Source organism: Staurois parvus, unplaced genomic scaffold, assembly GCF_062004578.1.
Source record: "Staurois parvus isolate SC_StPar_1 unplaced genomic scaffold, SC_StPar_1.0 ptg000081l, whole genome shotgun sequence".
In the NCBI taxonomy this organism is placed as follows: Eukaryota; Metazoa; Chordata; class Amphibia; order Anura; family Ranidae; genus Staurois; species Staurois parvus.
Genome location: NW_028317877.1, coordinates 4,556,969 through 4,584,188, shown reverse-complemented (window position 1 = coordinate 4,584,188; position 27,220 = coordinate 4,556,969). Strand labels below are relative to the sequence as shown.

At 42.0% G+C, this 27,220-nt stretch overlaps 1 protein-coding gene across 2 annotated transcripts in view; it reads left to right on the top strand.

Annotated features, from left to right (window-relative positions):
• The window catches only part of SNX9 (sorting nexin 9), a 191,823-nt gene that overhangs the window by 5,760 nt on the left and 158,843 nt on the right, over window positions 1-27,220 (top strand). The window contains exon 2 of one of the 2 annotated variants that reach the window (XM_089669738.1): window positions 26,147-26,278. The exons of the other annotated variant lie outside the window; for it this stretch is intronic. Within the exon in view, the coding sequence (XP_089525864.1) occupies window positions 26,267-26,278 (12 nt within the window). The 5' untranslated portion in view covers window positions 26,147-26,266. The remainder of the gene's footprint in view (window positions 1-26,146; window positions 26,279-27,220) is intronic. 2 annotated transcript variants of the gene reach the window in all.

The following is a 27,220-nucleotide window of genomic DNA, read 5'->3' as shown; positions in this document are numbered from 1 at the left end:
TGTCAACCTTTTCCCCGCCAGTGTCATTATTACAGTGACAGACTGATCACTGTATTAATGTCACTGGTAATGTCAGTTAGTGTCAGATAGCCCGTCACACTATTGCAGTTCCATTATAAGTTTCTGATCACCGCAATTAGTAATATAAAAAAAAAAATAAAACTTCCAGTGTATATACATATGTATGTGTGTTTATCTCTCTCTCTCTCTCTGTATGTATATGTATATATATATGTATATATATATATATATATATATATATATATATATATATATATATATATATATACAGGTGTGTGTGTGTATGTATGTATGTGTGTGTATTTATGTATATATGTATATATATATATATACACCCTGTTCCAAATTATTCTGAAAATGATATTTTTCTCATTTACCTAAATAATTGATGTAAATAACAGTCAGCATAATTCTCATGTTATCAACTATTAAGAGTACAATTCAAATTTTATTGAACAAACCTCCTAATGATAACAGGATTTTTGTTAAACATAAAACACTTCCAATGCACTGTTCCAAATTATTACGCACAGTAAGTTTCAAAACACTTTATTGGTTGTAAAGAACTGAAAATTGTCATTTGTTGTGTTTGCAGCATATTTACTGAAATCAAAAGCTATTTCAATCAAACTTTTAACAACATTTTAACTTTTTAAACATTTTAACAGGTCACGTTACATTGTAACATAGGACCCCTTATTTGATAGCAGCTTCACAAGTCTTGCATCCATTGAACTTGTGCGTTTTTGGGACAGTTTCTGCTCGAATTTGTTTGCAAGATGTCAGAATAGCCTCCCAGAGCTGCTGTTTGGATGTAAACTGCCTCCCACCCTCATAGATCTTTTGCTTGAGGATGCTCCAAAGGTTCTAAAGGGGCTAACCAGCTCTGTTCCCATGATTCTGGACCCAAACATGACTCCACCACTGCCTTGCTGACGTCGCAGCCTTATTGGAGCAGGGTGGCCGTCCACCAACCATTCACTACTCCATCCATTTGGCCAAAATTTATGAAGAATGTTGATTTTTTTTTTACAGTTTTTTTTTATTGGATATGTTTTATAGCAGAAGGTAAAAAAATATAAAAAAAAAAAAAAAAATTTTCTTTGATATCAGGGGAAAAAAAACAGTGGTGATCAAATACCACCAAAAGAAAGCTTTATTTGTGTGAAAAAAATTCTATAAATTTTCTTTGGGTGCACTGTTGCATGACTGGGCAATTACCAGTTAAGGTAGTATAGCGCTAGATAGGAAAAAATGGCCTGGTCATGAAAAGGGTAAAATCAACAGGAGCTGAAGTGGTGCAATGTTTCAATTGTTATAACTAAACATAATCAACTTTTCAGTTGGAAATATATTTGTAATATAACTGATTCCAAAACTTTTCTTTCCGTTTCGGATGGGATAAGGAAAGGTGAAAACTAGGGATGCACCGAAATTTCGGTGGCCGAAACGTTTCGGCCAACAACACCCCTTTCGGCAGTTGGCCGAAATGAAAAAAAGCACCAATACAGGTGCCAAAAAAACCCCGCCCCTTGCCACCGCTGCTCGGTAGTTCTCAGCCTTACCTGAGAAACCATTGATCCCTGCGCTGGGCATAGAGATGAGTGAAGGAAAGATGGCCGCCACACATCTCTATACCCATGGAGGACCGGAGCGATGTTACGTCCCGTTCCAGCCATTTTTTTTTTTTTTAATTTATTTAAAGCACTAGATCAATGCTTTTTTTTGATCCAATGCTTTATATTGCAGAGGAGAGATGTGGGGTCTTATTGACCCCATATCTCTCCATAAAGAGGACCTGTCACTAATTATTTCTATCACAAGGGATGCATGCATTTCTTGTGATAAGAATAAAAGTGATTAATTTTTTTTTTTAAAGGGACAGTCCAAAAAAAATTAAATAAAAAAAAGTTTAAAGTGCCCCCGTCCCCTCCGCACGTAGTGGTGAACGCATATGTAGGCCATGCCCACATATGTAAATGGCGTTCAAACCACATTTGAGGTATTGCCACGAACGTCAGAGCAAGATCAATAATTCTCGCACTAGACCTCCTCTATAACTTTACACTGCTAATCTGTAGAAATTTTTAAAGCATCACCCATGGAGATTTTTAAGTACTGCAGTTTCACGCCATTCAACGACCGTGCGCAATTTTAAAGTGTGACATGTTGGGTATCTATTTACTTGCCGTAACATCCTCTTTAATATTTTACAAAAAAATTGGGGTATGTATTGTGTTTTGTTTCTGTGTTTTGTTTTTTTTTTATCAAAGTGTATTTTTTTCCACAAAATATATATGTTCATTTTTAAAAACTTTGCGTTTCGGTTTTCGTCCAAGTGCGTTTTGAGTTTTTGTTTTTGACACCAGAATTTTCATTTCGGTGCACCACTTGTCAGTTTTTTTTAATCTGTGCCCCATTGTTGAGATTTCTCTTCTCGCAACAGGAAGCGAGAGGAAATCTCTCCAAAGTGAAGGAGATCCCTCATTTAGTGAATTGTTACTGGAACAAGTGTCCCCATTGGAAGATTTCCCCCCTCTTTCTGTTACTCTTACTTTCAGTACTCTGTGATAGTAAGTACACAGACAGAAATAAAATCTTGACAGGGATTATAATCCCTCACGGCTCTATCCAAAATTAAATAAAAAATACAATAAAAGTTTTGGCTTTAGATACATTACAAGTAAAGTTTAAAGTACAGTATAACTAAATGTTTTTTTTTTTAGTTGTGGAGCTCTAGAGTGGAGATGGATTAGAACAGATTTATTGTTGTCTGTGCCCCCATTAGGGAGATTCACCCTCTCCATTTGTCCCGTTTACCATTATTATCAAAAGAAAATCCCACATTTTTGATTGCCATCAAAACAGTAATAGAGGGGAAATCTTCCAATGGGGACACTAGTTCTGGTGGCCCTGATGACACCTCGGGATTCTCTCACTTTGGAGAGATGTTCTTTCACTTCCTGTTTTGGTTATGGGACAGGAAGTGAAGGAAAATCTCCCCAATGGGGCACAGATGGCAAAGAAACGGACAAGGGGCTATAACGCTCTCTTACTCTATCCCAAAAAATTGCATTCAGCTCCACTTTAAAACCTAATTCCAGCCTTTTTTTATTTTGGATAGATTGAAGACATTCAAAATTTCTGATTTTTAGCTTTCTGTTTTGATTCCGCTGGTAAGAGTCACCCGTTTCCTGTCTCTGTGACACCTGTGGAAGTAATGGCCGTTGCTGTTTGGTATTCAATTCTATCCAACCTGAAAAAAAAAGTTTTGCCTATAGTTCTACTTTAACCAGTTGCTCTCCAGAGGATTTACCCCCCTTCCTGACCAGGACATTTTTTGTGTTATGCCGCTGTGTTACTTTAACTGAAAATTGCGCGGTCATGCATCGCTGCACCCAAATGAAATTTATGTCCTCTTTTTTTTTTTTTTTTTTCCCACAAATAGAATTTTCTTTTGGTGGTATTTGATCGCATCTGCGGTTTTTATTTTTTACACATAAAAAAAAAAAAAAGACTGACAATTTTGAAAAAAACCCAAAACAATATTGTTCACTTTTTACTATTAAACATGTCCAGTAAAAAAATTTAAAAGAATCAAATTTTGTCAAATTCAAGCCAAAATGTATTGAGTTGATAGGAAAGAAAACTGTTTTGTTTACAAATCGTTCTCCTCCTCGTCGGAGATGCTCGGCAATCAGTGGGCACTGGTGAGTAATCACCGGCCGGGACAATGGCGGCACAGGTAGGGAGCGCGCACGCGTCCTACCCGGAAATACAAAATCATGTATAAATACATGATTCTGCACACCTGTGCTGCCCTATAGTAGTATACCCGCTATAGGGCGGTCGGGAAGCGGTTAAAGGATAGGTTCACTGTGGCGGAACCGTTCCGCCCGGGATTCCTCGCGCGGAGTGATGCATCTCAGCCAATGGTCCCCTTTTCCAGCAAGGCTTCCAGCGCTCTGCCAAGGCAGGTATTAGAGCTCAAAACACTCCCTTCCCTGCTCTCCCAAACGACGAGACGGAACTTCGTGTAGGATGAAAATGAATGACTCTTTTATTAAACACAGCTCAGTATATACAGCTTCACCCCCACCAGACAGCCTGGCACTGGGTTTTCCCCACCCACAACAAAACCCTACAACCAACAATACAGTATGAACTCTATTAGAAGTGAAAGACTACAAGGTCACATTACCCTAAACAAACAGTGTAGAATGTCTGTGAAACATATACAGCTTTACACCGGGGAGAAAACTGGAACAGAAAGGGCAAAATGTTATCACAAAGGGACGGTTCGTCACATTCACCTTTTGAAAGATAAAGATAATGGATGCACATTTTTTGCAGGTCAAAAAAAGGACGTTATTTATTTTTCTAAGGAGCCTGCAGAGTACTGCCCCTGTGATCAGCAGATCGTGGGTGCAATCTCAGTCTCCTGCAGACTCTCAGGATAGCTGTCTGCCTGTACATTGTACGGGCAGGCAGTTACCCAAGAGTATGAAGAATCGGTGCTCACTAGTGGCGTGGTAGTTGATTGCGAATGATGACGGTAGTTGTAGTTCATTCATTCACAGGAAACTGTGAATGAATGATGTGGCTGGGTGGGTAGAGCCCCACAGGACCGCATTGTTAAGTTGTGACAGCCCTCCCCTCTGAAACATGCACACATCACCCCCATACTTAAAAAGCCCTCCCTGGACCCCAATGACCCGAACAACCTCAGACCCATCTCCCTGCTCCCATTTACATCTAAACTCCTCGAGTGCCTAGTCTACACCCGCCTATGCTCTCACCTCAACGACAACAACCTCCTCGATCCCCTACAGTCCGGCTTCCGTCCCCTACACTCCACCGAAACTGCCTTACTCAAACTCTCCAACGACCTTCTAACCGCCAAAGCTAATGGCCACTATTCAGTGCTCCTACTCCTTGACCTCTCTGCGGCCTTCGACACAGTCGACCACCCCCTCCTCCTCAAAAAACTACACTCCCTCAGCCTCAGAGATTCTGCTCTCTCCTGGCTCTCATCCTACCTGTCACAACGCTCCTTCAGCGTTACCTATAATGCTACCACCTCCCCCTCACTCCCCCTCTCTGTTGGGGTCCCTCAAGGCTCTGTCCTCGGGCCCCTTCTCTTCTCCATCTATACCTCCTCCCTTGGCCAACTCATACACTCTCACGGCTTCAACTACCACCTCTATGCTGACGACACACAAATCTATCTCTCAACCCCCCACCTCACCCCCTTGGTCTCAGCCCGAATCACACACCTACTGAGCGACATATCAGACTGGATGTCGCTCCACTTCCTTAAATTGAACCTCTCCAAAACCGAGTTTCTTGTCTTCCCCCCAGCCCGAACACCACCCCCCATTGATTTCTCCGTCACATCCAACAACGCTACCATCAAACCCGCCCTGCAGGCCAGAGTACTGGGTGTTATTCTGGACTCCAACCTATCCTTCCAGCCCCAAGTCCAATCTTTAACAAACTCGTGCAGACTCCACCTCCGCAACATCGCCAAAATCCGCACATTCATAACCCCAGAAACCACTAAACAGCTCATCCACTCTCTCATCTTATCACGACTCGACTACTGCAACTCCCTCCTCACTGGCCTGCCTCGCCGCTGGCTATCCCCGCTTCAGTCCATCCTGAATACGGCTGCCAGACTCATTCACCTTTCCAACCGCTCTGTCTCCGCCACCCCCCTCTGCCAATCCCTCCACTGGCTTCCGATTGCGCAACGGATCAAATTCAAAATCCTAACGCTGACGTACAAAGCTGTCCACCATACTGCCCCGAACTACATCACTGACCTAATATCCAAGTACCGCCCAGCACGCACACTCCGCTCCTCACAAGACCTCCTTCTCTCTAGTTCCCTGGTCTCCTCCTCCCATGCCCGCCTCCAGGACTTCTCCAGGGTGTCACCCATCCTCTGGAACTCCCTGCCCCAACCCATCAGATTATCACCTACTCTCCTCTCCTTTAGGCGCACCCTGAAAACCCATCTCTTCAGGGAAGCCTACTCCACCCCCTGCTAACTTGCCGACCTCCTCCACTCTTCCTACCACTCCATCCCCCACAGCTATCTCCTCCTGTACCACCATCCCCTCCCTCCTAGATTGTAAGCTCGAAAGAGCAGGGCCCTCGAACCCCTCGTGTATCACATTGTATTGGTATTGTTCTGTCACATGTTCTGTCCCCCTTTGTAATGTACAGCGCTGAGCGAACTATTGGCGCTTTATAAATACTGTATAATAATAATAATAATAATGTGCTTTAAGCTTGCCATAGCTGGATGGAAATTTGGCCGGTTCAACAGGGACTAGCTGAATTTCAATCCATCTATGGCCATTCCGTTCATGAGAAGTCAATCTAATCAGCTCCTCACAAAAACCTTGTTGTAAAATGTGTTTGATCAGCATAGCAGCCAATCAGCTGCAGTGCTGATCAGTGTATTCTGATAGCAGAGCAGTCACTGCTGTCTTTATACAGTAGTGCAATGGGGATGATTCCTCCATCCACCTCGATCACCTTGGCCCGCTGATTGATCAAAAATAAGTGATCTTTGGCCAGTTTTAAAGTGGAGCTTGAGTCAGAAAATGAGTGATTCTAAAAGTTTATTTTTTTTAAAGAAAAAAAGTAAAACACATGTCTATACTTACCTGCTGTGTGCAGTAGTTTTGCACAGAGCAGCCTGGATCCTCCTCTTCTTGGGTCCCCCACAGGCTCTCCTGGCCCCTCCCTCCTGTTGGGTGCCCCTGCAGGAAGCATCTTGCTATGGGGGCACCCGATGCCCCGTGTGTCCATTCACACACCGAACCATGGCTAGGCCCCGCCCCCTCTCTTTTCTCATTGGCTCACTGGCTGTGATTGAGAAGAGGGAGTCCCAGGATAGCGGGGACTCCAGTGAATATTGCTGGATCGAGAGGGGGCTTTGGTGAGTATTAGGGGGTGGGGGCTGGGGGGAAGCTGCACACATAGGATGCATGAAGGTAAAAAAGCCTTGAGCCTTTACAACCAATTTAAGTCCTGCTAGATCACCTCAGGATGGCCCCTTTTGCAGGTATAGCAAATATAATAAATAAAATAAAATACACTGTCTCACCCTGCTCTGCACATGCTCAGATACACTCAATTTTCAAATTTGTAGAGGCTGATCTGCTGATAGCCTAAAGATTTACTGCTGCTCAGGGGCTCTGGACTTCAGCAAAATGGCAGTCTCCTGCAAGAAGAAACAGGAACAGTGCTGGAGGCAATTTACAGCACACACTAATTTTTGTAGCATAATTATTAATGTAGAATGTATGTTCCCTGCTAAAGAACATTATTTTTTATCAAGTTGTTATGGGTAAAGTTCCGCTTCAAGCCAGCTATGCATTCAATTTTTTTTTTTATTCAACAAGTGGCTTGAATAAAAAAAAAATTAACCGATTCCCTCATCCAAACATTTGATGTGAATGAGGGACTACTCCTGCTGTGCTATTGTATTTGACTGCCAAAGTGAGATAATATTCATTACTGGTTAACTGTGCTTGTGTAATTGCATTGTGACATGACAAGGTGTGTCCATTGTATGACCTCTGAAACATGTCATTGAAGAAAGACCTGAAGATCAGGCTGATTATTTTCTCTTTTTGGTATGTTTGACAGCTGTGTTGTCCATATACACATATTGATCACTTTCAGGGAACAAAAGAACACTGAGCTGTTGTAGAGGACTTACCGCTCAATTCACATTTCTCACAAATCATTAGGGAATGTCAGCACAACTAAATCTCCTAGATTGTTAGCTCCTAGGAGCAGGGCCCTCCTATCCCTCTTGTATTGAACTGTATTGTTTCTGTACTGTCTCTCATTATATTGTAAAATGCTGAGCAAAGTGTTTGGTGCTCTATAAATCCTGTATAATAATAAATCATAATCTGAGCAATAAGTACTCCTGTATGGCCATGAAAGGAGAAGCACTGCTAGCCAAGGCTATGGCTCTCTGGTGCCTGACTTCCAGGGGCATTATAGCTGTTTCATATCATTGAATGACTACAGAGTTTATGCTTTTCAAAAAGTGTTTATAAACTAACAAACTACACAGAAACAAGGTTTTTAAAATATCCTTCTTAATCAATTTTGTTCATCTTGCCTTTCTGAACCGTTTTAACACAGAGGAACCCTTGAAATACCATTTTGGCCTCATGGAACCCTTTCTTAACCACTTGCCCTCCAGAGGATTTCCCCACTTCCTGACCGGGACATTTTTTGCGATACGGCTCTGCGTTATTTTAACTGACAATTGCGTAGTCATGCAATGCTGCACCCAAATGAAATGTATGCCCTTTTTTCCCCACAAATAGAGCTTTCTTTTTGTGGTATTTGATTGCCTGTGCGGTTTTTATTTTTTGCGCTACAAACAAAAAAAGACCAACAATTTTGGAAAAAAAAAACAAAACAGTATTTTTCACTTTGCTATAAAACGCGTCCAGTTAAAAAAATTTTAAAAATCTAATTTCGTCATAAATTTAGGCAAACGTATTCTGCTACATGTCTTTGCTAAAACAAATCCCAATGTGTGTAAATTAATTTGTTTATGTGAAAGTTATAGCGTTTACAAATGGTATATATACTGTAATTTTTTTTTTTTTTATACTAGTAATAGCGACGATCAGTGACTTATCGCAGGGCTGTGGGCATTCTGACACTGGGGGGAACTAACTGCCACTGACATCCACAGTGAGACTAATACAGTGATCAGTGCTAATAAAAAGCACTGACAGTGTACTAATGGCTCTGGGCTGGGAGGGGTTAACATATGGGGCGATCAAAGGGTTAACCGTGTGCTCCAAGTTTTTTAATAGGGAGACATGCTGCTGTGTATTGCACTGCTATGCAGAGCAATACACAGCAGCATTTCGGTGCTGACAGGGGAGAGAACTGTGTTGTTCACACACACTTCCACTGTTCCTCGGCGATCGCTGAGTGCCGGTTGGGAATTTCCAGCCAGGACCCGGTGATCGACATCTGCAGCCACCAATGGCGGCTCTGGTAGAGCGGTGCGCCCTCTACCCGGAAATGTAAAATCACGTGCAGCCCTGCCACCCTGTAGCAGTAGTTCTGTATAGAGCGGTGGGGAACCGGTAAAATGACTAGATCTCCAAATAATGATACATTAGTGTGATGGTCAGTGAGAAGAATGCTTCTCACACTTGAGGGCATTGGGAAGAATTACCCCTACTGATAAAAAGATCAATGGTGTCAGTGGGAACTTATCTGAGGGGCAGAAATTGCTCAGTGCTCAAGGAACCCCCTAGAAACCTCTGGAGGAACCCTAGGATACCATGGAACCCAGGTTAAGAAAACCCTCTAGCCTTTAGTTCACTTAAAGTAGTAGTAAATAAATAATAACACTTACCTGTAGGTAAAATGAATATTTCCTAAATGTGCACTGTTTAGGAGATATTCTGTTTCTTTATGTGCTCTGAAGGTACGGCAAACCCATGCTATTCCTCCAGAGCTGTGTGCCATGGGCCGGGACTCCGGCGTGCATGCGTGGGAGTGACGTCATCGCGGCCCGGCCTGTCAGATGGAGCTCACGAAACCCAGAATGAATACTGGGTGAAGATGGAAGCCTCTGCAGTGGTGACAGTGTGCCGCTGGAGGACTTCATTTTAACCACTTCCCGTCCGGCCCATGTTCATAAACTGCAGGACGGGAGCCGTGCAGGAGCTGGTTGCCTTTCATAAACAGCACCCGCATTTACAGCCTGTGCGCGCTTCCTGGGACTGGATGATGGAGATCATGACATCACAGCCTATTTTCTCCACCTCATCAAATTGGAGAACACCTAATTTAAAAAAAAAAATACAAGACGTCCTGTGAATGGCAATGGTGCTGGGCAAGTGATGAGCTGTGGTCAGTATGCAAAGAAGAAGCCACTTGGCATAGGACCCAGAAGATCACAATGATGACTACAGTAGCACCAACTACTACAGTATGTACATTGTATACTTATATTGGTGTAAGCTGTAACTATGCAACTGAGCCCATACCTGGAGTTCAGCTTTAAAGTGGTAGTAAACCGCAGGAAAAAAAAAGTCCCCTGCAAGGTAATGTCATAATGTGCTAGTATGCATCGCACATCATGTAAAACTTACCTTAACCACTTCAGGTCCAGACACTTTCACCCCCTTCCTGTCCAGGCCAATTTTCAGCTTTCAGTGAATGACAATTGCGCAGTCATGCAACACTGTACCCATATTATTATTATTATTATTATACAGTATTTATAAAGCGCCAATAGTTTGCTCAGCGCTGTACATTACAAAGGGGGACAGAACGTGACAGAACAATACCAATACAAGGCAAAACATGAGGGGATCGAGGGCCCTGCTCTTTCGAGCTTAGAATCTAGGAGAATTTTTTAGCATTTTATTGAGACAGATAAAACATTATTTTGGTGGTATTTATTCACCACTGGGATTTAAATCTTTTTCTTTTTGCTATACAAATGAAAAAGTCCAAACATTTTGAAAAAGTGTTTTTCTTATAAAATTTTGCAAATAAATAATCTTTCTTCATAAATTTTGGCCAAAAGGTATTCAGTTATCTTTTTAGTAAAAAAATTAAAATAACCCAGATTAGTTTATAAAGTATAATTTAAAAAAAAAGTTTTACATTTTTTTATATTATTTTTATTTTTTTTAACATACTGTCACCCTAGCAGTACAGTGTCACCATAGTGACACTGTATTACTTGTGGGGGGTGATGAATATTTTTTTTCTTTACACTGATTGCTTTTACACCCATAAAGGCTGTAAAAGCAATCATTTCTCTTTCTCTCTGGCTGCATTCTTGCTGCCACTGAGAAATACTATGTGAGCTATGATTGGTCACAGCTTGTCACATGGTACAAGGCTGTTGTGAATAGTATTGTACCATGTGAACTCCTGTGATCATTCACAGATTTCACACTCAGTAAGCAATGATGTCAGAAGTGACATGTTGCTTACTACTCTTCATGAGCGCGCACAAGCAGGGAAGCGGGGAGGACGTTTATAAACGGCCACCCGCTCCTGCAATGCTTCCATCCGACCGTTTATATATACATGGGCCGGACGGGAAGTGGTTAAAGTGACTTTGCGCATTCCCTGCTTATACTCCCTTTTCCCATAATGCCCCATTTCTCTATTGGAGTAAAACCTTGCCTATGCTCAATGACTAAAGGTATTGGAGCTTACACAGGTATAATGTGGTCATCCTACTCCCTTAAGCACTGTAATATTGCAGTAGACCACATACTCCCCCTCCCCCCATAGGTGACTATAGATGGTTAGCCTTCAAATAGACATTGTTAATTTGCAAGAATGAAAAAAGTTGTGGAGTCTTTTGAAACCAATGTCAATGGTGTGTACTGTGATCTCTTGGAGAGGTAATAAATAGCTAAGTGTTATACATTAAATTGAAAAACTATATTGGACATCAGGTCTAAGAACCTTTTGCCAGGCCGCCCATTTCAACAGGAATCTTCCCAGCAATGTGCATTTAACTAATTTTATGCATTTATTTACCTGTGAAAGCCTCACTTGTGTAGACATCCCAAAGCTACAAAACTGCTGCTGGGTGCCCCCATCTTGATTGTGATGTCAGTAGCCCTAGCAGCCTCAGAGCTGTCACTCAAGTAGCACTTTTTATATTTTCTCCCTTCTCTCATCCGTCGGCTGCTACGCAAAGGTTATGTAGGGAGATGAAGAGGGGTGGAGGAGCTGGGCCAGCACAGAGTAATTAGACAAATCCAAAACAGTAGAGGGTTATGATGTGTGGAGGGAGGAGGTTGTGCCAGACTTTTCCAGCAAGTTCAAAGGCACATTACAAGTGAATTAACCTCTTCATGCTGACGCCTCCCGGCCCTTTAAGGGTTTCATAAGCTGGGGGGGCAGGGTTTAGAGTCATGTGACACGCCGTCACGGCGGTCACATGATTGTGAAAGGTCCAGATCGAAAGAGGAGATCGGGACCTTTCCGTGAGTATCGGACATGTGTGCTAGGAGCACGCAGGGCGTGCGCTCTCGGCACATATGTCCTTTTTTAATAGAATGCAAATGTGCGGCAGCTCTGAATCTAGGCCCAGACGCCAGGAGGCTGCACATTTGCGTTCGGCCAGCGTGAAGAGGTTAAATAAAAAAAAAAAAAAATTTATGGAAAGTAAGGACACTGCAAGTAAGCAATTGAAATACTTGAGTGTTCTGTGCTTGTTCCTGTCATTTTTTTTTAATGTTGGTGACAGGGTCTCTTTATTACAGTCAAAAATGTTCATATTAAGAAATCTTACACTAATATCTTAAAGCCCAGAACTGAAGGCAAAACTTTTTTTTTTTTCCTTTTTGGATAGTGTAAGAGAGGGTTATAACCCGTTAGTTTTTTTTGCCATTTGTGTCCTGTTGTGGAGATTTCCCTTCACTTCCTGTCCAATAGGCCAAAACAGGAAGAGAGAGGAAATCCATCCAAAGTAAAGAAATCCATGAACTAGTGTCCGCATTGGAAGATTCTTTCTGTATTTCTTTACTGGTGAAAGCCCAAAATTTGGGATTTTCATTCACTTTCAATGATAATGGTAAACAGGACAAATAGGGTGAATCGCCCTAATGGGGGCATAGACCACAATATAAATCTGGCAGGTGCTCTAATTGCTCTCCTCTATTCAAACGTAAGGGCAGTCCTGATTTTTTAAATTTTTTATTTTTTTTGCATTGTGGGACTGTGTTGCAACTGCAAGACAAGTGTTTGGCTCATGGTTGCAATGCAGTCCTGTTGATCTCCATGGTTGAATTTAACAGTTAGGGCTGCCTGTCAAACTCTTCAGCCTGAGTTAAAAATGCTGCAGCATGTTTACAGCCTTGTCAGGTTGTAATGTTAGGAGTACGAGTGGGCAGCTGGGGTGGGATGGTAAAACCGACTTTTAACCCCTTTACAACTGCCCAACACATATGTGTGGCGGCAAAAGGGTGAACTTCAATGCCTACACACCACACCTATGTGTCACTGGGTGGCCGATGTTTATGTACCAAGAGTGTGCTCAAAGCACAAAGACCGAGCTGTCAAAGACATCTTTTGGTCCAGACTAGAGATGGAACAGCCTTGAAAAAAAAAAGAAAAATTGGGGAAAAAAGCAGGTTTTTTTCCACAGCTGATTTTTTGTTTTTTGTGGATTTTTTTTTTAAAGATCGTGGAATATGTTCTTTTACAATGATAAATAATATATCTATGACATGGTGTTAAAACTGTATAACATGAACACCTAAATGAAAGATTTCTCAGACTTTATGTAGTCTTAAAATATTGCATGTTCTCTCAGCTGAAGACAAGCAAATCATGGAATAGAATTCAAGTAACACTGTACTGCTCAATGCAGTTCTCAAACAAGAGTAATATGCATTTCTGTCACTAGGGGGCACTGTAGGGGAAAGGCTCCAGTTTAGTTTGCTTGCGGGCTCCATCTTGAACTTAATACATTTGGGTGATTATTGGAATTCATTGCAAGGTAAGAGGGTAAATTTGTCTGACAAATTCATTTATCATTATAACCTTTAAATGATTCCTATTAACCACTTGCCTGTCACACTATAGCAGAAATACTGCTGCAGGGCTGCGCAAAATCACGTATATATTTGTGATTTTGCATTTCTGGGTAGGGGGCGCACTGTGTGAGGTCCCCATTCATGTGATCACTGATTGGCCAATCGATGATCACATGAATAGTAGTAAGCAAGATGTCACTTACTGATATCATTGCTTACTACTAGTGAAATCTGTGAATGATCACAGATATCACATGGTACAAGGCTATTCACAACAGCCTTGTTTCATGTGACAAGCTGTGACCAATCAGCTCTCACAGTATTTCTCAATGGCTGCAAGAATGCAGCCAGAGAGAAGGAGAAATGATTGCTTTTACATCCTTTATGGGTGTAAAAGCAATCAGTGTAAAAAAAAGAAGAAAAAATCTTCATCACCCCCACAAGTAGTACAGTGTCACTATGGTGATGGTATGTTAACAAACAAAAAAAAAATAATATAAAAAAATAAAATAAGAATGTAAGAAAAAATTAGAAAAATTATAATTTTTGGTTATAAACTAATTTGGGTTATTTTTTTTATTAAAAAAATTGCTGAATACATTTTGGCCAAGATTTATGAAGAAAGGATTATTTATTTGCAAAATTTTATAAGAAAAACACTTTTTTTTTCAAAATGTTTGGACTTTATTTATATAGCAAAAAAATAAAAATCCCAGTGGTGAATACATATCACCAAAATAAAGTTTTATCTATCTCAAAACAATGCTAAAATATTCATATGGGTACAGTGTTGCATGACCGTGCAATTGTCATTCAAAGTGTGATAGCGCTGAAAGCTGAAAATTGGCCTGGACAGGAAGGAGGCGAAAGTGTCCAGACTTGAAGTTGTTAAAAGGATGCCGGTGCAGGCAGGAAGGGGTTAATGGTGAGTTATTGGTAACCATTGTATTTCTAGTTTGCAATCTCCTCGTTTACATAATATTTTCTACAGCTCAGTTATCTAATCAGAGCGTTCTGGAGACTGGATGCCAAGTGTTAATCAAAGAGCTCAAGGCTTAATTGATATGTAGTATTTCTGTTTATAGTTAAACAAATCCAGACATTTAAAATAAATGGGGAAACAATGTGAAATATTCTGCCAGACCAGCAAAGTGATCAGACATGCTGTGAAAGCTTTTCTCAGAAATACACATGCTTGTTTGTTTCCTATGAGCAGGCATGGGTTGTGTACTGGGGGCCATGATTACCACTGACAATGGAGACATTGAGATCCTGGCCAAAAAATGTTTATGAACTGGCTGTAAGACTTGTGTGTGTGACTGTAGTAGTCTGATTGTGTGTGTGTGTGACTGTAGTAGTCTGATTGTGTGTGTGTGTGTGTGTGACTGTAGTAGTCTGATTGTGTGTGTGTGTGTGACTGTAGTAGTCTGATTGTGTGTGTGTGTGACTGTAGTAGTCTGATTGATTGTGTGTGTGTGTGACTGTAGTAGTCTGATTGTGTGTGACTGTAGTAGTCTGATTGTGTGTGACTGTAGTAGTCTGATTGTGTGTGACTGTAGTAGTCTGATTGTGTGTGTGTGTGACTGTAGTAGTCTGATTGTGTGTGTGACTGTAGTAGTCTGTGTGTGACTGTAGTAGTCTGATTGTGTGTGTGACTGTAGTAGTCTGATTGTGTGTGACTGTAGTAATCTGATTGTGTGTGACTGTAGTAGTCTGATTGTGTGTGACTGTAGTAGTCTGATTGTGTGTGTGTGTGACTGTAGTAGTCTGATTGTGTGTGTGTGTGACTGTAGTAGTCTGTGTGTGTGTGTGACTGTAGTAGTCTGTGTGTGTGTGTGACTGTAGTAGTCTGATTGATTGTGTGTGTGTGTGTGTGTGTGTGTGACTGTAGTAGTCTGTGTGTGACTGTAGTAGTCTGATTGTGTGTGTGACTGTAGTAGTCTGTGTGTGACTGTAGTAGTCTGATTGTGTGTGTGTGTGTGTGACTGTAGTAGTCTGATTGTGTGTGTGTGTGTGACTGTAGTAGTCTGTGTGTGACTGTAGTAGTCTGATTGTGTGTGTGACTGTAGTAGTCTGATTGTGTGTGTGTGTGACTGTAGTAGTCTGTGTGTGTGTGACTGTAGTAGTCTGTGTGTGTGTGTGTGTGTGTGTGTGTGTGTGTGTGTGTGTGTGTGTGTGTGTGACTGTAGTAGTCTGTGTGTGACTGTAGTAGTCTGTGTGTGACTGTAGTAGTCTGTGTGTGACTGTAGTAGTCTGATTGTGTGTGTGACTGTAGTAGTGTGTGTGTGTGTGTGTGTGTGTGTGTGTGTGTGACTGTAGTAGTCTGTGTGTGACTGTAGTAGTCTGATTGTGTGTGTGTGACTGTAGTAGTCTGATTGTGTGTGACTGTAGTAGTCTGATTGTGTGTGTGACTGTAGTAGTCTGGTATGATCTACTTCTGGCATAGGCTGCCCTGGTAATGTATGAACCTGTATGATCTCTAAGTATTGGATTTGCTGCATCCAACAAAACTAGTTGTTACTTAAATGACAAATAAAGCAGGTTATTAAAATAGTACATTTTTTATTTCCAAGATATGGTCATTTTTGCTGTATTTGCTTACATTTTAAACCCAAAAACGTAATCTATAACAGCTTACCAGTCCTACTAGATGAGGCGGCCACATTCTTCTTCTATTTTCAGGTTGTGTTATGCCGGCCATAGACGGTTCATTTATCGGCTGAATTTTTGTCCGAAAGAAAGATATTCGTACCGTTAGTGGGGCAATGTCATCGGCCGATTTTTGCAGTTCCTCATTTCTTTTATCGGTCATGTTCGAAAATTTACGAAAAACGGACGATTTTCGTAATCATTGGTGGCAACAGAACGACCAGTGTTTCGTTTTTCGGACAAAAATTCGGCCGATAAACTAACCATCTATTGCCTGCATTACTCTATATTCACCTGGTGACCCTGCGAATGACACACTTCCTGTTCCAGGATGGCTATGCTCACTCCTCCACTGTGTCTATGGAGAGAGCCGTGGTTGCACCCACGCTGGAATTCAAGCATATCTGCCTTTGTAATTCTCCACTACATGGACTATAATGGGATTAATTGTTTGTATGAATAAGATACCTGATTTATACTTGCAGTTCATGTTCCAGGAAGTGACAAAAGTTTTTCATATTCCTGCAACTGATCAAGCTTCCAGCCCAGTGGCAGTTAGAGGGGTTGAGACAAACCATTTACCACTGACAAGGGTGTTTGCAATGATCAGTTTTTATTCATTTATCTAAATTCTTCATCCCAAAAGGAAAAAAATGTTTGCTGTAACTGCTTGCAAGGTACTATTTGGAGTTCAGCTTTAATTTGTTAATCAAGTCCATCTAAATCTTCGTGTGACTACGTGTGAAGAAAAAAAAATCTGCCAGTGCATATTTCGGTGGCCATATCCACTTTGATAAATGATTGATTTATTTTTGGATCAGTCTAAAGACGGAAACTCATTTAGTTGGTATACCACACATGGGGAAGTGGAATATGAACAGATGGCAGGTTCTTTTTTTGGAGAAATCGGGGCCTTTTAGACCCCCAGTGTCCCTTTTGCCTTCCGCATATATCTAATCAAGCACAGCCGATGCTTGATTAGCTGCATCCCCAGCTACAATAGCAGAGGAATGACAACTGGAGACCAGAAGTGACTTAAAGTGGAGCTCCACCCAAAAGGGGAAGTTCCGCTCTTTAGTTTTTGTCCCACGCTCCCCATTAAGGATTGGCACCTTTGGGGAGCAGGGAGGAGCGGGTACCTGAATTTGACAGGTACCACTCCCACTTCCGCTGTGATTGTCTAGGCAATTCTCTCTGCTCTATGGGTGGCCAGGAGTAGACTCTGCTGTCCGTTTACACACAACTGCCCTCTGATCCACCCAAGCAGAAGGGAATGCAATCCTCATCCATTTATTTTTAGCAGGCCAGATCAGACCCGGAGGTAGGTGGGTGAAAACTGACAGGTGGACCTGATTAGGTCGCCGTGTGAAAGGGGCCTTAAGAATACATACAGTGGGGAAAAAATGTATTTCATACCCTAAATATTTTAGGAAGTTTGCCCACTTACAAAGAAATGAAAGGTCTATAATTTTTTTCATATGTGTATTTTAAATGATAGAGACGGAATATCAACCACAAATCCAGAAATAACACATGATACAAATGTTCTAAATTGAGTTGCAGTTCAGTTTGTAAAATAATTATTTGCTCCCTTACCAACCAACAATAATTCTGGCTCCCACAATCTGGCTATGTACTCATCTGGTACACAGATTAGTCCTGTCAATTTAAAGTGGAGCTCCACCCAAAAGGGAAGTTCTGCTTTAAGCCTTTGTCCCCTTCTCCCCATTATGGATTGGCACCTTTGGGCAAGCGGGTACCCGAATTTACCAGGTACCCACTCCCACTGCGATCTCCTAGGCGATTGGAAGCAGAAGTTGTTGTCCTCCCTCCCTCCCTGTAGTGTTCTGGGACACGTGACAGGTCCCAGAAGACTACGGGGCCATTCACAAAGCGCAGCGCTTCTCGCGCATGCGCAGTGGGCACCTGGCTGTGAAGCTGCAAGCTGTCACAGCCGGGTGCCCACACTAAAGTTGCCGGCGTCAGGGAGAAAAAACGGCCGTGGAAACCAGCGGTGGTGAGGACACCGCTGGACCGAGGGACAGGTAAGTGTCTGCATTGTAAAAGTCAGGAGCTACAAGTTTTTTTTTTTTTTTTGTTTTTTTTTTACCAAAGACATATAGCAGAATACATTTTGGCCTCCATTTATGAATACATTTAATTGCTTTACTGTTTAATTGGATATGCTTTATAGCAGAATGGAATTTGTTTGTTTTTTTAATTTTCAGGCTTTTTTCATTTATATACTATATAAAATAAATAACCCAGTGGTGATCTAATACCACCAAAAGAAAACTGTGTTTGGAAAAAAATTATATAAATTTAATTTGGGTACAGTGTTGCATGAACGAACAATTTGTGAGTTAACCGCTTCCCGATCGCCCTATAGCAGATATGTATATGAACCACCTGCGCTAGCTAGAATTTACCTATAACCTAAGATTGGGAAGCAGCTGTTGTCACCTGGCTATACACCTGGATAGAATAACATGGAAAAGGAAAGCACCATTTTTTCCTTTTCCTATAGCAGATATACTTCTACAGGGCGGCACGGGTGCGCAAAATCACGTATATATGTGACTTTGCATTTCCGGAGAGGGCCATTCGCGGCTGTCCATCACTGCGTCCCGACCAGTGATTACTTGCCGGCACCCGGTGATTGCCGAGCATCTCCGACAGGGAGCTCGTGCACACTGCTTTGGATGAATGTTCACAGCACAGCCATCCAAAGCAGTGTGATTATAGTGAAGCGCGCGCACACAGTGAAACAGCAGACAGTTAACCCTTTGATTACCCCTCATGTTAACCCCTTCCTGCCCAGTGCCATTAGTACAGTGTCAGTGCTTTTTTTTTTTTTAGCACTAATCAATGTATTGGTGTCACTGGGGATGTAATTGACACCAAGTCTGTTCCCCCCCCCAGTGTCAGAATGCCCGCTGCAGTCCCGCTATAAGTCAATGATCGCCACCGTTACTAGTAAAAATAAAAAAAATTCCAGTTTCTATACCGCCATTTGTAAACGCTATAACTTTCACGTAAACCAATTAATTTACACGTATTGGGATTTTGTTTAGCAAAGACATGTCACAGAATACATTTTTTCCTAAATTTATGATGAAATTTGATTGCTTAAAAATTTTTTACTGGACATGTTTAATAGCAAAAAATATTATTTTTTTTCTCAAAATTGTCAGTCTTTTTTCTTTTATAGCGCGAAAAATAAAAGCCGCACAGGTGACCAAATACCACTGAAAGAAAGCTCAATTCGTGGGAGAAAAAGGACATAAATTTCATTTGGGTGCAGTATTGTAATGTGCAACTGTCAGTTGAAGTAACGTAGCTCCGTAATGCGAAAAATTGCCTGGTCGGGAAGTGGGGAAATCCTCAGGAGGGCAAGTGGTTAAGAAAGGGTTCCATGAGGCCAGAATGGTATTTCAAGGGTTCCTTCATGTTAAAACAGTTCAGAAAGGCAAGATGAACAAAATTGATGAAGAAGGATATTTTAAAAACCTTGTTTCTGTGTAGTTTGTTAGTTTATAAACACTTTGTGAAAAGCATAAACTCTGCAGTCTTCAATGATATGAAACAGCTATAATGCCCCTGGAAGTCAGGCACCAGAGAGCCATAGCCTTGGCTAGCAGTGCTTCTCCTCTCATGGCCGTACAGGAGTACTTATTGCTCAGATTATGATTTAGTTGTGCTGACATTCCCTAATGAATTGTGAGAAATGTGAATTGAGGAGGGCAAGTGGTTAAAGTAACGCATTGCCGAAATAAAAATAAAATGGCCTGGTTATAAAGGGGGTAAAATCTTCTGAAGTGGTTAAAAGAGACCGACATAAACACATTTTAGTACAGCGTGGAAGGGTTACAACTTCTGATAGTGTTTATATTTCTTTGCATGCTTTCCTACCCAGGTGACAACCTCTCTTCCCATCTCAGAAGCAGGAAGTGAGGGAAAATCTCCTAACTGTATAATAATAAATGTGATATAAACAGATATGACAACCTGAAAAAAGGAAGATTTTGGCTGGAGATAGGCTTTAAAGCTATGTATTTGTAATTTAACAAAAATGTTGTGATGTTGGCAATATGTATGTGTGTGTATGTATGTATGTGTGTGTATATGTATGTGTATATATATATTTGTGTATATATATATATTTGTGTATATAAATATAATGTGTGTGTGTGTGTGTATATATATGTGTGTGTATATATATATATATATATATATACAGTCATGGCCGAAATTGTTGGCACCCTTGATATTTTTCCTGAAAATCATGTATTTCTCACGAAACGTATTGCATTAACACATGTTTTGCTATACACATGTTTATTCCCTTTGTGTGTATTGGGACAAAACAAAAAAAGGGAGGAAAGAAAGCAAATTCGACATAATGTCACACAAACCTCCAAAAATGGGCTGGACAAAAGTATTGGCACCCTTTCACAACTGCGGATAAATAAGAATGTTACAAGCATGTGATGCTCCTGTAAACTCACCTGGGGCAAGTAACAGGTGTGGGCAATATAGAAATCACACCTGAAAGCAGATAAAAAGGAGAGACGTTCACTTAACCTTTGCATTGTGTGTCTGTCTGTGCCACACTAAGCATGGACAACAGAAAGAGGAGACGAGAACTGTCTGAGGACCTGAGAACCAAAATTGTGGCAAAATATCAACAATCTCAAGGTTACAAGTCCATCTCCAGAGAACTAGATTTGCCTTTGTCCACAGTGCGCAACATTATCAAGAAGTTTGCAACCCATGGCACTGTAGCTAATCTCCCTGGTCGTGGACGGATGAGGAAAATTGATGAAAGATTGCAACGCAGAATAGTCCGGATGGTGGATAAGCAGCCCCAAACATGTTCCAAAGACATTCAAGCTGTCCTGCAGGCTCAGGGAGCATCAGTGTCAGCGCGAACTATCCGTCGACATTTAAATGAAATGAAACGCTATGGCAGGAGACCCAGGAGGACCCCACTGCTGACACAGAGACATAAAAAAGCAAGACTACAGTTTGCCAAAATGTACTTGAGTAAGCCAAAAGCCTTCTGGGAAAACGTCTTGTGGACAGATGAGACCAAGATAGAGCTTTTCGGTAAAGCACATCATTCTACTGTTTACCGAAAACGGAATGAGGCCTACAAAGAACAAAACACAGTACCTACGGTAAAATATGGTGGAGGTTCAATGATGTTTTGGGGTTGTTTTGCTGCCTCTGGCACTGGGTGCCTTGACTGTGTGCAAGGCATCATGAAATCTGAGGATTACCAAAGGATTTTGGGTCGCACTGTAGGGCCCAGTGTCAGAAAGCTGGGTTTGCGTCCAAGATCCTGGGTCTTCCAGCAGGACAATGACCCCAAACATACGTCAAAAAGCACTCAGAAATGGATGGCAAAGAAGCGCTGGAGAGTTCTGAAGTGGCCAGCAATGAGCCCAGATCTAAATCCCATTGAACACCTGTGGAGAGATCTTAAAATTGCTGTTGGGAAAAGGTGTCCTTCCAATAAGAGAGACCTGGAGCTGTTTGCAAAGGAAGAGTGGTCCAAAATTCCGGGTGAGAGGTGTCAGAAGCTTATTGATGGTTATAGGAAGCGACTGATTTCAGTTATGTTTTCCAAAGGGTGTGCAACCAAATATTAAGTTAAGGGTGCCAATACTTTTGTCCAGCCCATTTTTGGGGTTTTGTGTGACATTATGTCATATTTGCTTTTCTGCCTCTGTTTTATATTTGTTCCAATACATACAAAGGGAATAAACATGTGTATAGCAAAACATGTGTTAATGCAATACCTTTTTTGTGTGAAATACTTGATTTTCAGGAAAAATATCAAGGGTGCCAACAATTTCGGCCATGACTGTATATATATATATATATATATATATATATATATATATATATATATATAAAAAATATATTTTGAGGTGCGTTTTGAGAAAGTAATTGTGCTATCGCACAAGGGCTTGGTCTAACACATTTTGTTTGTGTCATGATTCAAGGTATGGAGGGATGAGACTTTCTGCCTGTAGATGAAACATGTGACATACACATAGAATGTGATGATGAACAGGACACTGAAGTACGTGACATACACATTGTAAAAGGAGCATGCACAGTAGAAGAATCCACCTGTATAATTGGTTAAAAATGTGACTAGGATTGGCCCAAATTTTTCCCCACTTGTAGGTATATTGTTGTTGTTTGTTTACAACATAACAGCTAAATTTTTGGCAATCAATTTCATTATGTGCAGTACAATTTTTTTTTTTGTGTGTGTTATTCCCGGTCGATTCCACTACTCACTCTTGGAAAATCGTTCATATAAAAAAGTTCCAACATGACTTAATTTTTTGCCATAAATCTTTGCATTTTGAGAATCAATATGAGCCTATTAACATTTAGTCTGGGTTCACACTGATGCGGTCCAGAATTTGCAGCATTTTCAGCATCAGAATCGCACTCCATTCATGTGAACCGCTTCGGGTGTATATTTTAAGTCAACAACACCTGAAATCGGTCTGCAAACACGATGTGCAGAAACGGATTGCATGGGTGTGAATACCCATGCGGTTCGATTCTAGTGCAGACCATAAAAAGGGTCCTGCATCTTTTTGGTGTGGATGCGGTGCAATTTGAGCCATGCATAATGTATGGCTCCAATCGCACCGCACACAATTAGCATGTGATTTGCACAGGAATGCATTCCGTGTTCCTGTGCGAATCACGTGATATACCGCACCACACAAGTGTGAACCTGGGCTGAGAAAGTCGAACAATCGAGCTCTGCAAATGCATTTTCGAGCAATTTTCTGCCCATTTATGACCAGTTCAAGGCCTTGTTTACATTTGCTTTCCTCTTTGCAATCGCAAACATACTACCCGTTTTAACCCCCTAAATGCTAGAATAGTGCGCTGCACTTGCGTGCGTTGTGCATGGTTGTGGGGCAGTTGCAGCATGGCCCTATTCACTTTAATGGGTTGCATTCAGTAGGTGGTAGTGCCCGCAGGGCATGAAAGGGATTATAATTCCCATTGTGGCTGTGTACACCCCCAGCTGCTGTCTTCCCAGAGCAGGGGGAGTGGTTGAGGGGCATTAAAATGTGCCTCAACTTCAAGGTTTTACTGTCCTCAACTGCAAAGAGTAAACCAGCTCAGTGGTAGTTTTCTTTCGATTGCACCTCAGTATTCGCAAGAAAGAGTGTCCGGAGCTTGAGAGTAAAGCCAGGTTAATTATAGGCATTTTTAACACACACAACTTTTAGTACAGGAACAGAATCGCACATTTTTGGCCCCATGGACTTTTAAATGGGAGAGCCTAAAAAAAGGGTATAAGTGTTCAGGCGTGTTTTAGGTCTACCATTCAAGTCTACAGTGCCAAAATTGGGTGATTCTGCCCCAAAGAAGCTCATGTTTTTTTTTTCAGGTATCACATGACAAGACACTTAGGTGTGAATGGGCCAACTGAGAATAATAGAATTCTTCTTCTTGAGCATTTTTGTGCTTCGGGAATCAGATGATAAAATGCTGTATTGTGAATTAGGCCTAAAAGTCCTTGGTTGCGTTGGCAACTTTAGCTTTATTGAAATAATATCTGGGGTTGTAAGGAAATTAAAGTGGTTGTATAGGCTCAAGGTTTTTTTTACCTTCTTTAATTCTATGCATGAAGGTAAAAAACCTTTTGTGTGTAGTCCCCCCCCAAAGCCTTACCTGAGCCCCCTCATACAGCACAATAGCCTCGCCTGTATGGGGACTCTCCCTCATTGGCTGGGACCGCAGTGTCAGCCCATTGGCTCCCGCTGGTGTCAGCACAGCCAGTGTGCCAATAAGGAGAGAGTGGGGGGGGGCCTGAGTCACGGCTCTATATATCTTATAGATGCATAGAGCAGCGGCTCGGCTGCGAGCATGCAACGGTGCCCCCAGGGCAAGCAGCTTTCTCTGGGAATACTGCTTGAGGAAGAGGAGTCAGAGCGCCCTCAGGGGACCCGAAAAGAAGAAGATCGGGGCAGCTGTGTTCACAGAGCAGGTAAGTATGATGTGTTATTTTATAACCCCCCCCCCCCCCCCAAAAAAAAATGAAGCTTTAGTATCACTTTAAGGCCTATTGCACAGGTTCACTGTTTTCAAGGCATTAGTCATTGAACACATAGGGCCCAAAACACATTCAACCCCATCCAGCCACAGCCTGACATAGACTGCAGGCAACGTGGCTGAATTATACATCTGTCCCTACCGGGTACACAAAAATGCAGAGGAGTACGCACAGCAGCAAGACAGTCCTATGTGCAAGGGACCTTAATATGATCGGATAGCAGGATTCTTTCAGATCTCTGGGGAAGAATAGGGATCACAGTCTCGGAATACATATCTTTGTGGAAAGCACTGTAGTGGATATACTGATTGAGAGTGGGGGTACCTCGAATTTGTGTGCCGTTTTTAAACCCCGCTTCTGGGCAAATAAAATGTATCGATTGTAGTGGAGCTGTTCCATATAAGGGTTAATTGATTGTTTATGCCTAGGGCGGGTGTCGGCAACCCGCGGCTCCGGAGCCGCATGCGGCTCTTTTTCATCTTTGCTGCGGCTCCGGAGCACACTGCCCACCAGGTGGTCGGCAAGCCGCAGATCGCGAGCCACATGCGGCTCTTCTGTGTGCCGGGCGCCCGCTCCCCTCCCTCCTCAAAAATCCGGCCCGCGGAGCGTGGAACATTGGCTGTCAGGATGTAGGTGGGGCAGCCAGGATGTAGGCGGGGCAGAGTGACGAACTCCTCTCAGTCCGCCCTGAAGACCAGAACGGCGCGGGAACACAGCGAGAGGAACGCGCGGAGCAAAGGTAAGTGAATTGAGACAATATGGGGGATGAATTACTATGTGGGGGATGAATTACTGTGTGGGGGATGAATTACTATGGGGAATGAATTACTATGGGGAATGAATTACTATGGGGAATGAATTACTATGTGGGGGATGAATTACTATGTGGGGGATGAATTACTATGGGGAATGAATTACTATGTGGGGGATGAATTACTATGGAGGAAGAATTACTATATGGGGGATGAATTACTATGGGGAATGAATTACTATATGGGGGATGAATTACTATGGGGGAAGAATTACTATATGGGGGATGAATTACTATGGGGGAAGAATTACTATATGGGGGATAAATTACTATGGGGGAAGAATTACTATATGGGGGATGAATTACTATATGGGGGATGAATTACTATGGGGGATGAATTACTATGGGGGATGAATTACTATGTGGGGGATGAATTACTATGGGGGATGAATTACTATATGGGGGATGAATTACTATATGGGGGATGAATTACTATATGGGGGATGAATTACTATGGGGGAAGAATTACTATATGGGGGATGAATTACTATATGGGGGAAGAATTACTACATGGGGGATGAATTACTATATGGGGGATGAATTACTATATGGGGGATGAATTACTATGGGGGATGAATTACTATGGGGGATGAATTACTATATGGGGGATGTATTTTCAGTTTTAAAAATGTGGCTGTCAAAATAAATTTCAATCGTGGTTTTGGCGAGATTTGGCTCAGTTGAAAAAAAAGGTTGCCCACCACTGACCTAAGGCTATGATTGTGATTATGAAGATACACTGTGGCCCTGATTAACCCTTTGCTTACTGGGCCCTTAAACCCCCTTCATGACCAGAGTGCTTTTTGCAATATATGCAGTGTCGGATTTGTTATAAATGTTGCAATGGTTTTGCGGCTCCCAGTCTTTTTTTTCCCTTCGGAAACGGGTCCAAGTGGCTCTTTATGTCTTAAAGGTTGCAGACCCCTGGCCTAGGGGAACAATAAAAAGGGATTTACTTACCTGATCCTCCACTGATCCCTGCAGCTCCTGCACACTTGCAGTCTACAGTCCTGATGTCATCAAGACCAGAGCGAGAGTCTGAAGGTGAAGTCACCGAGGGATAGACCACCGCTGGAGTGTGGGGGAGCATCACCTGCCGGGGGAATGGAGGATCAGGCAAGTAAAATGATTCTCCTCCCCCTTGGAAATGGAAATGATCTAACCTCTTGCAGTGCAGACACAGCCTCACAGTAATGCATAGTTTTATTTCTGCCCAGAGTTGAGCTTTAAAAAAGGAGCTCTTTTTTTTTTTTTTTTTTTTAGGTTATGGTATGGTATCTTTTCTATGATGAATGGTAGAAGAGAGTTTAAAGTGAGGTGTGGTGACAGTCAGCCTTTAGGGTTCATGCAACCTTTGCATAATTTCCCGGTACTTTCCTGTGCCTGGGGAGCTGCAGCTTACCTTACAATTGAATGGCTGTACACAGGCTTGGTCTTTTTAAACCCCAATTCAGCAGTGTTTACCCACAATTGTAGCTCCGACATGCAGGTTTCGCATTAAAAAAATACATTGGTTGTGCATGTAGCAGGCGAACGCTGATACAAAGAAGCATTGGTGTTTTTTTTCTGCAGCACAGTTATGTACAGCCATTCACTCTTATGGCAGGCTGTATGTGCCAGGTGCAACTCCTTTGGTGGAAGAAAGCATTGGGAAATTATGCTTAGCATAGAAATTGCTTTTTAAAGCGCCCTGTACATGAACTCTTACCTTTTGTGAAGGTTTAGAGAATAAACCTGAGTGCTGAATGTTTAGCCCTATGTCCAGCAAAAGCCTCTTCATCCGACACAGTTCCTGGAGTGTCGGATGCTTAAGTGTGGATTCACACATTTGCGGTGCGAATTGAAGCTCCATTTTCACAGCTGATTGACAAAGTAGTTGCGTTCAGGTCAGGTTTAGATCAGGTTCAGGAGAGGTTTGGATCAGGTCATGATTTTATCCTGTTCACAACTGATGACATGTGCGTTCCCATACAAGTCAATGAGCCTGAATTCACACCTGAGCCAGACCGCATTGCTCAGAAAACTGACAGGGCTCTCTTTCAGTTCGCATTGAATCCG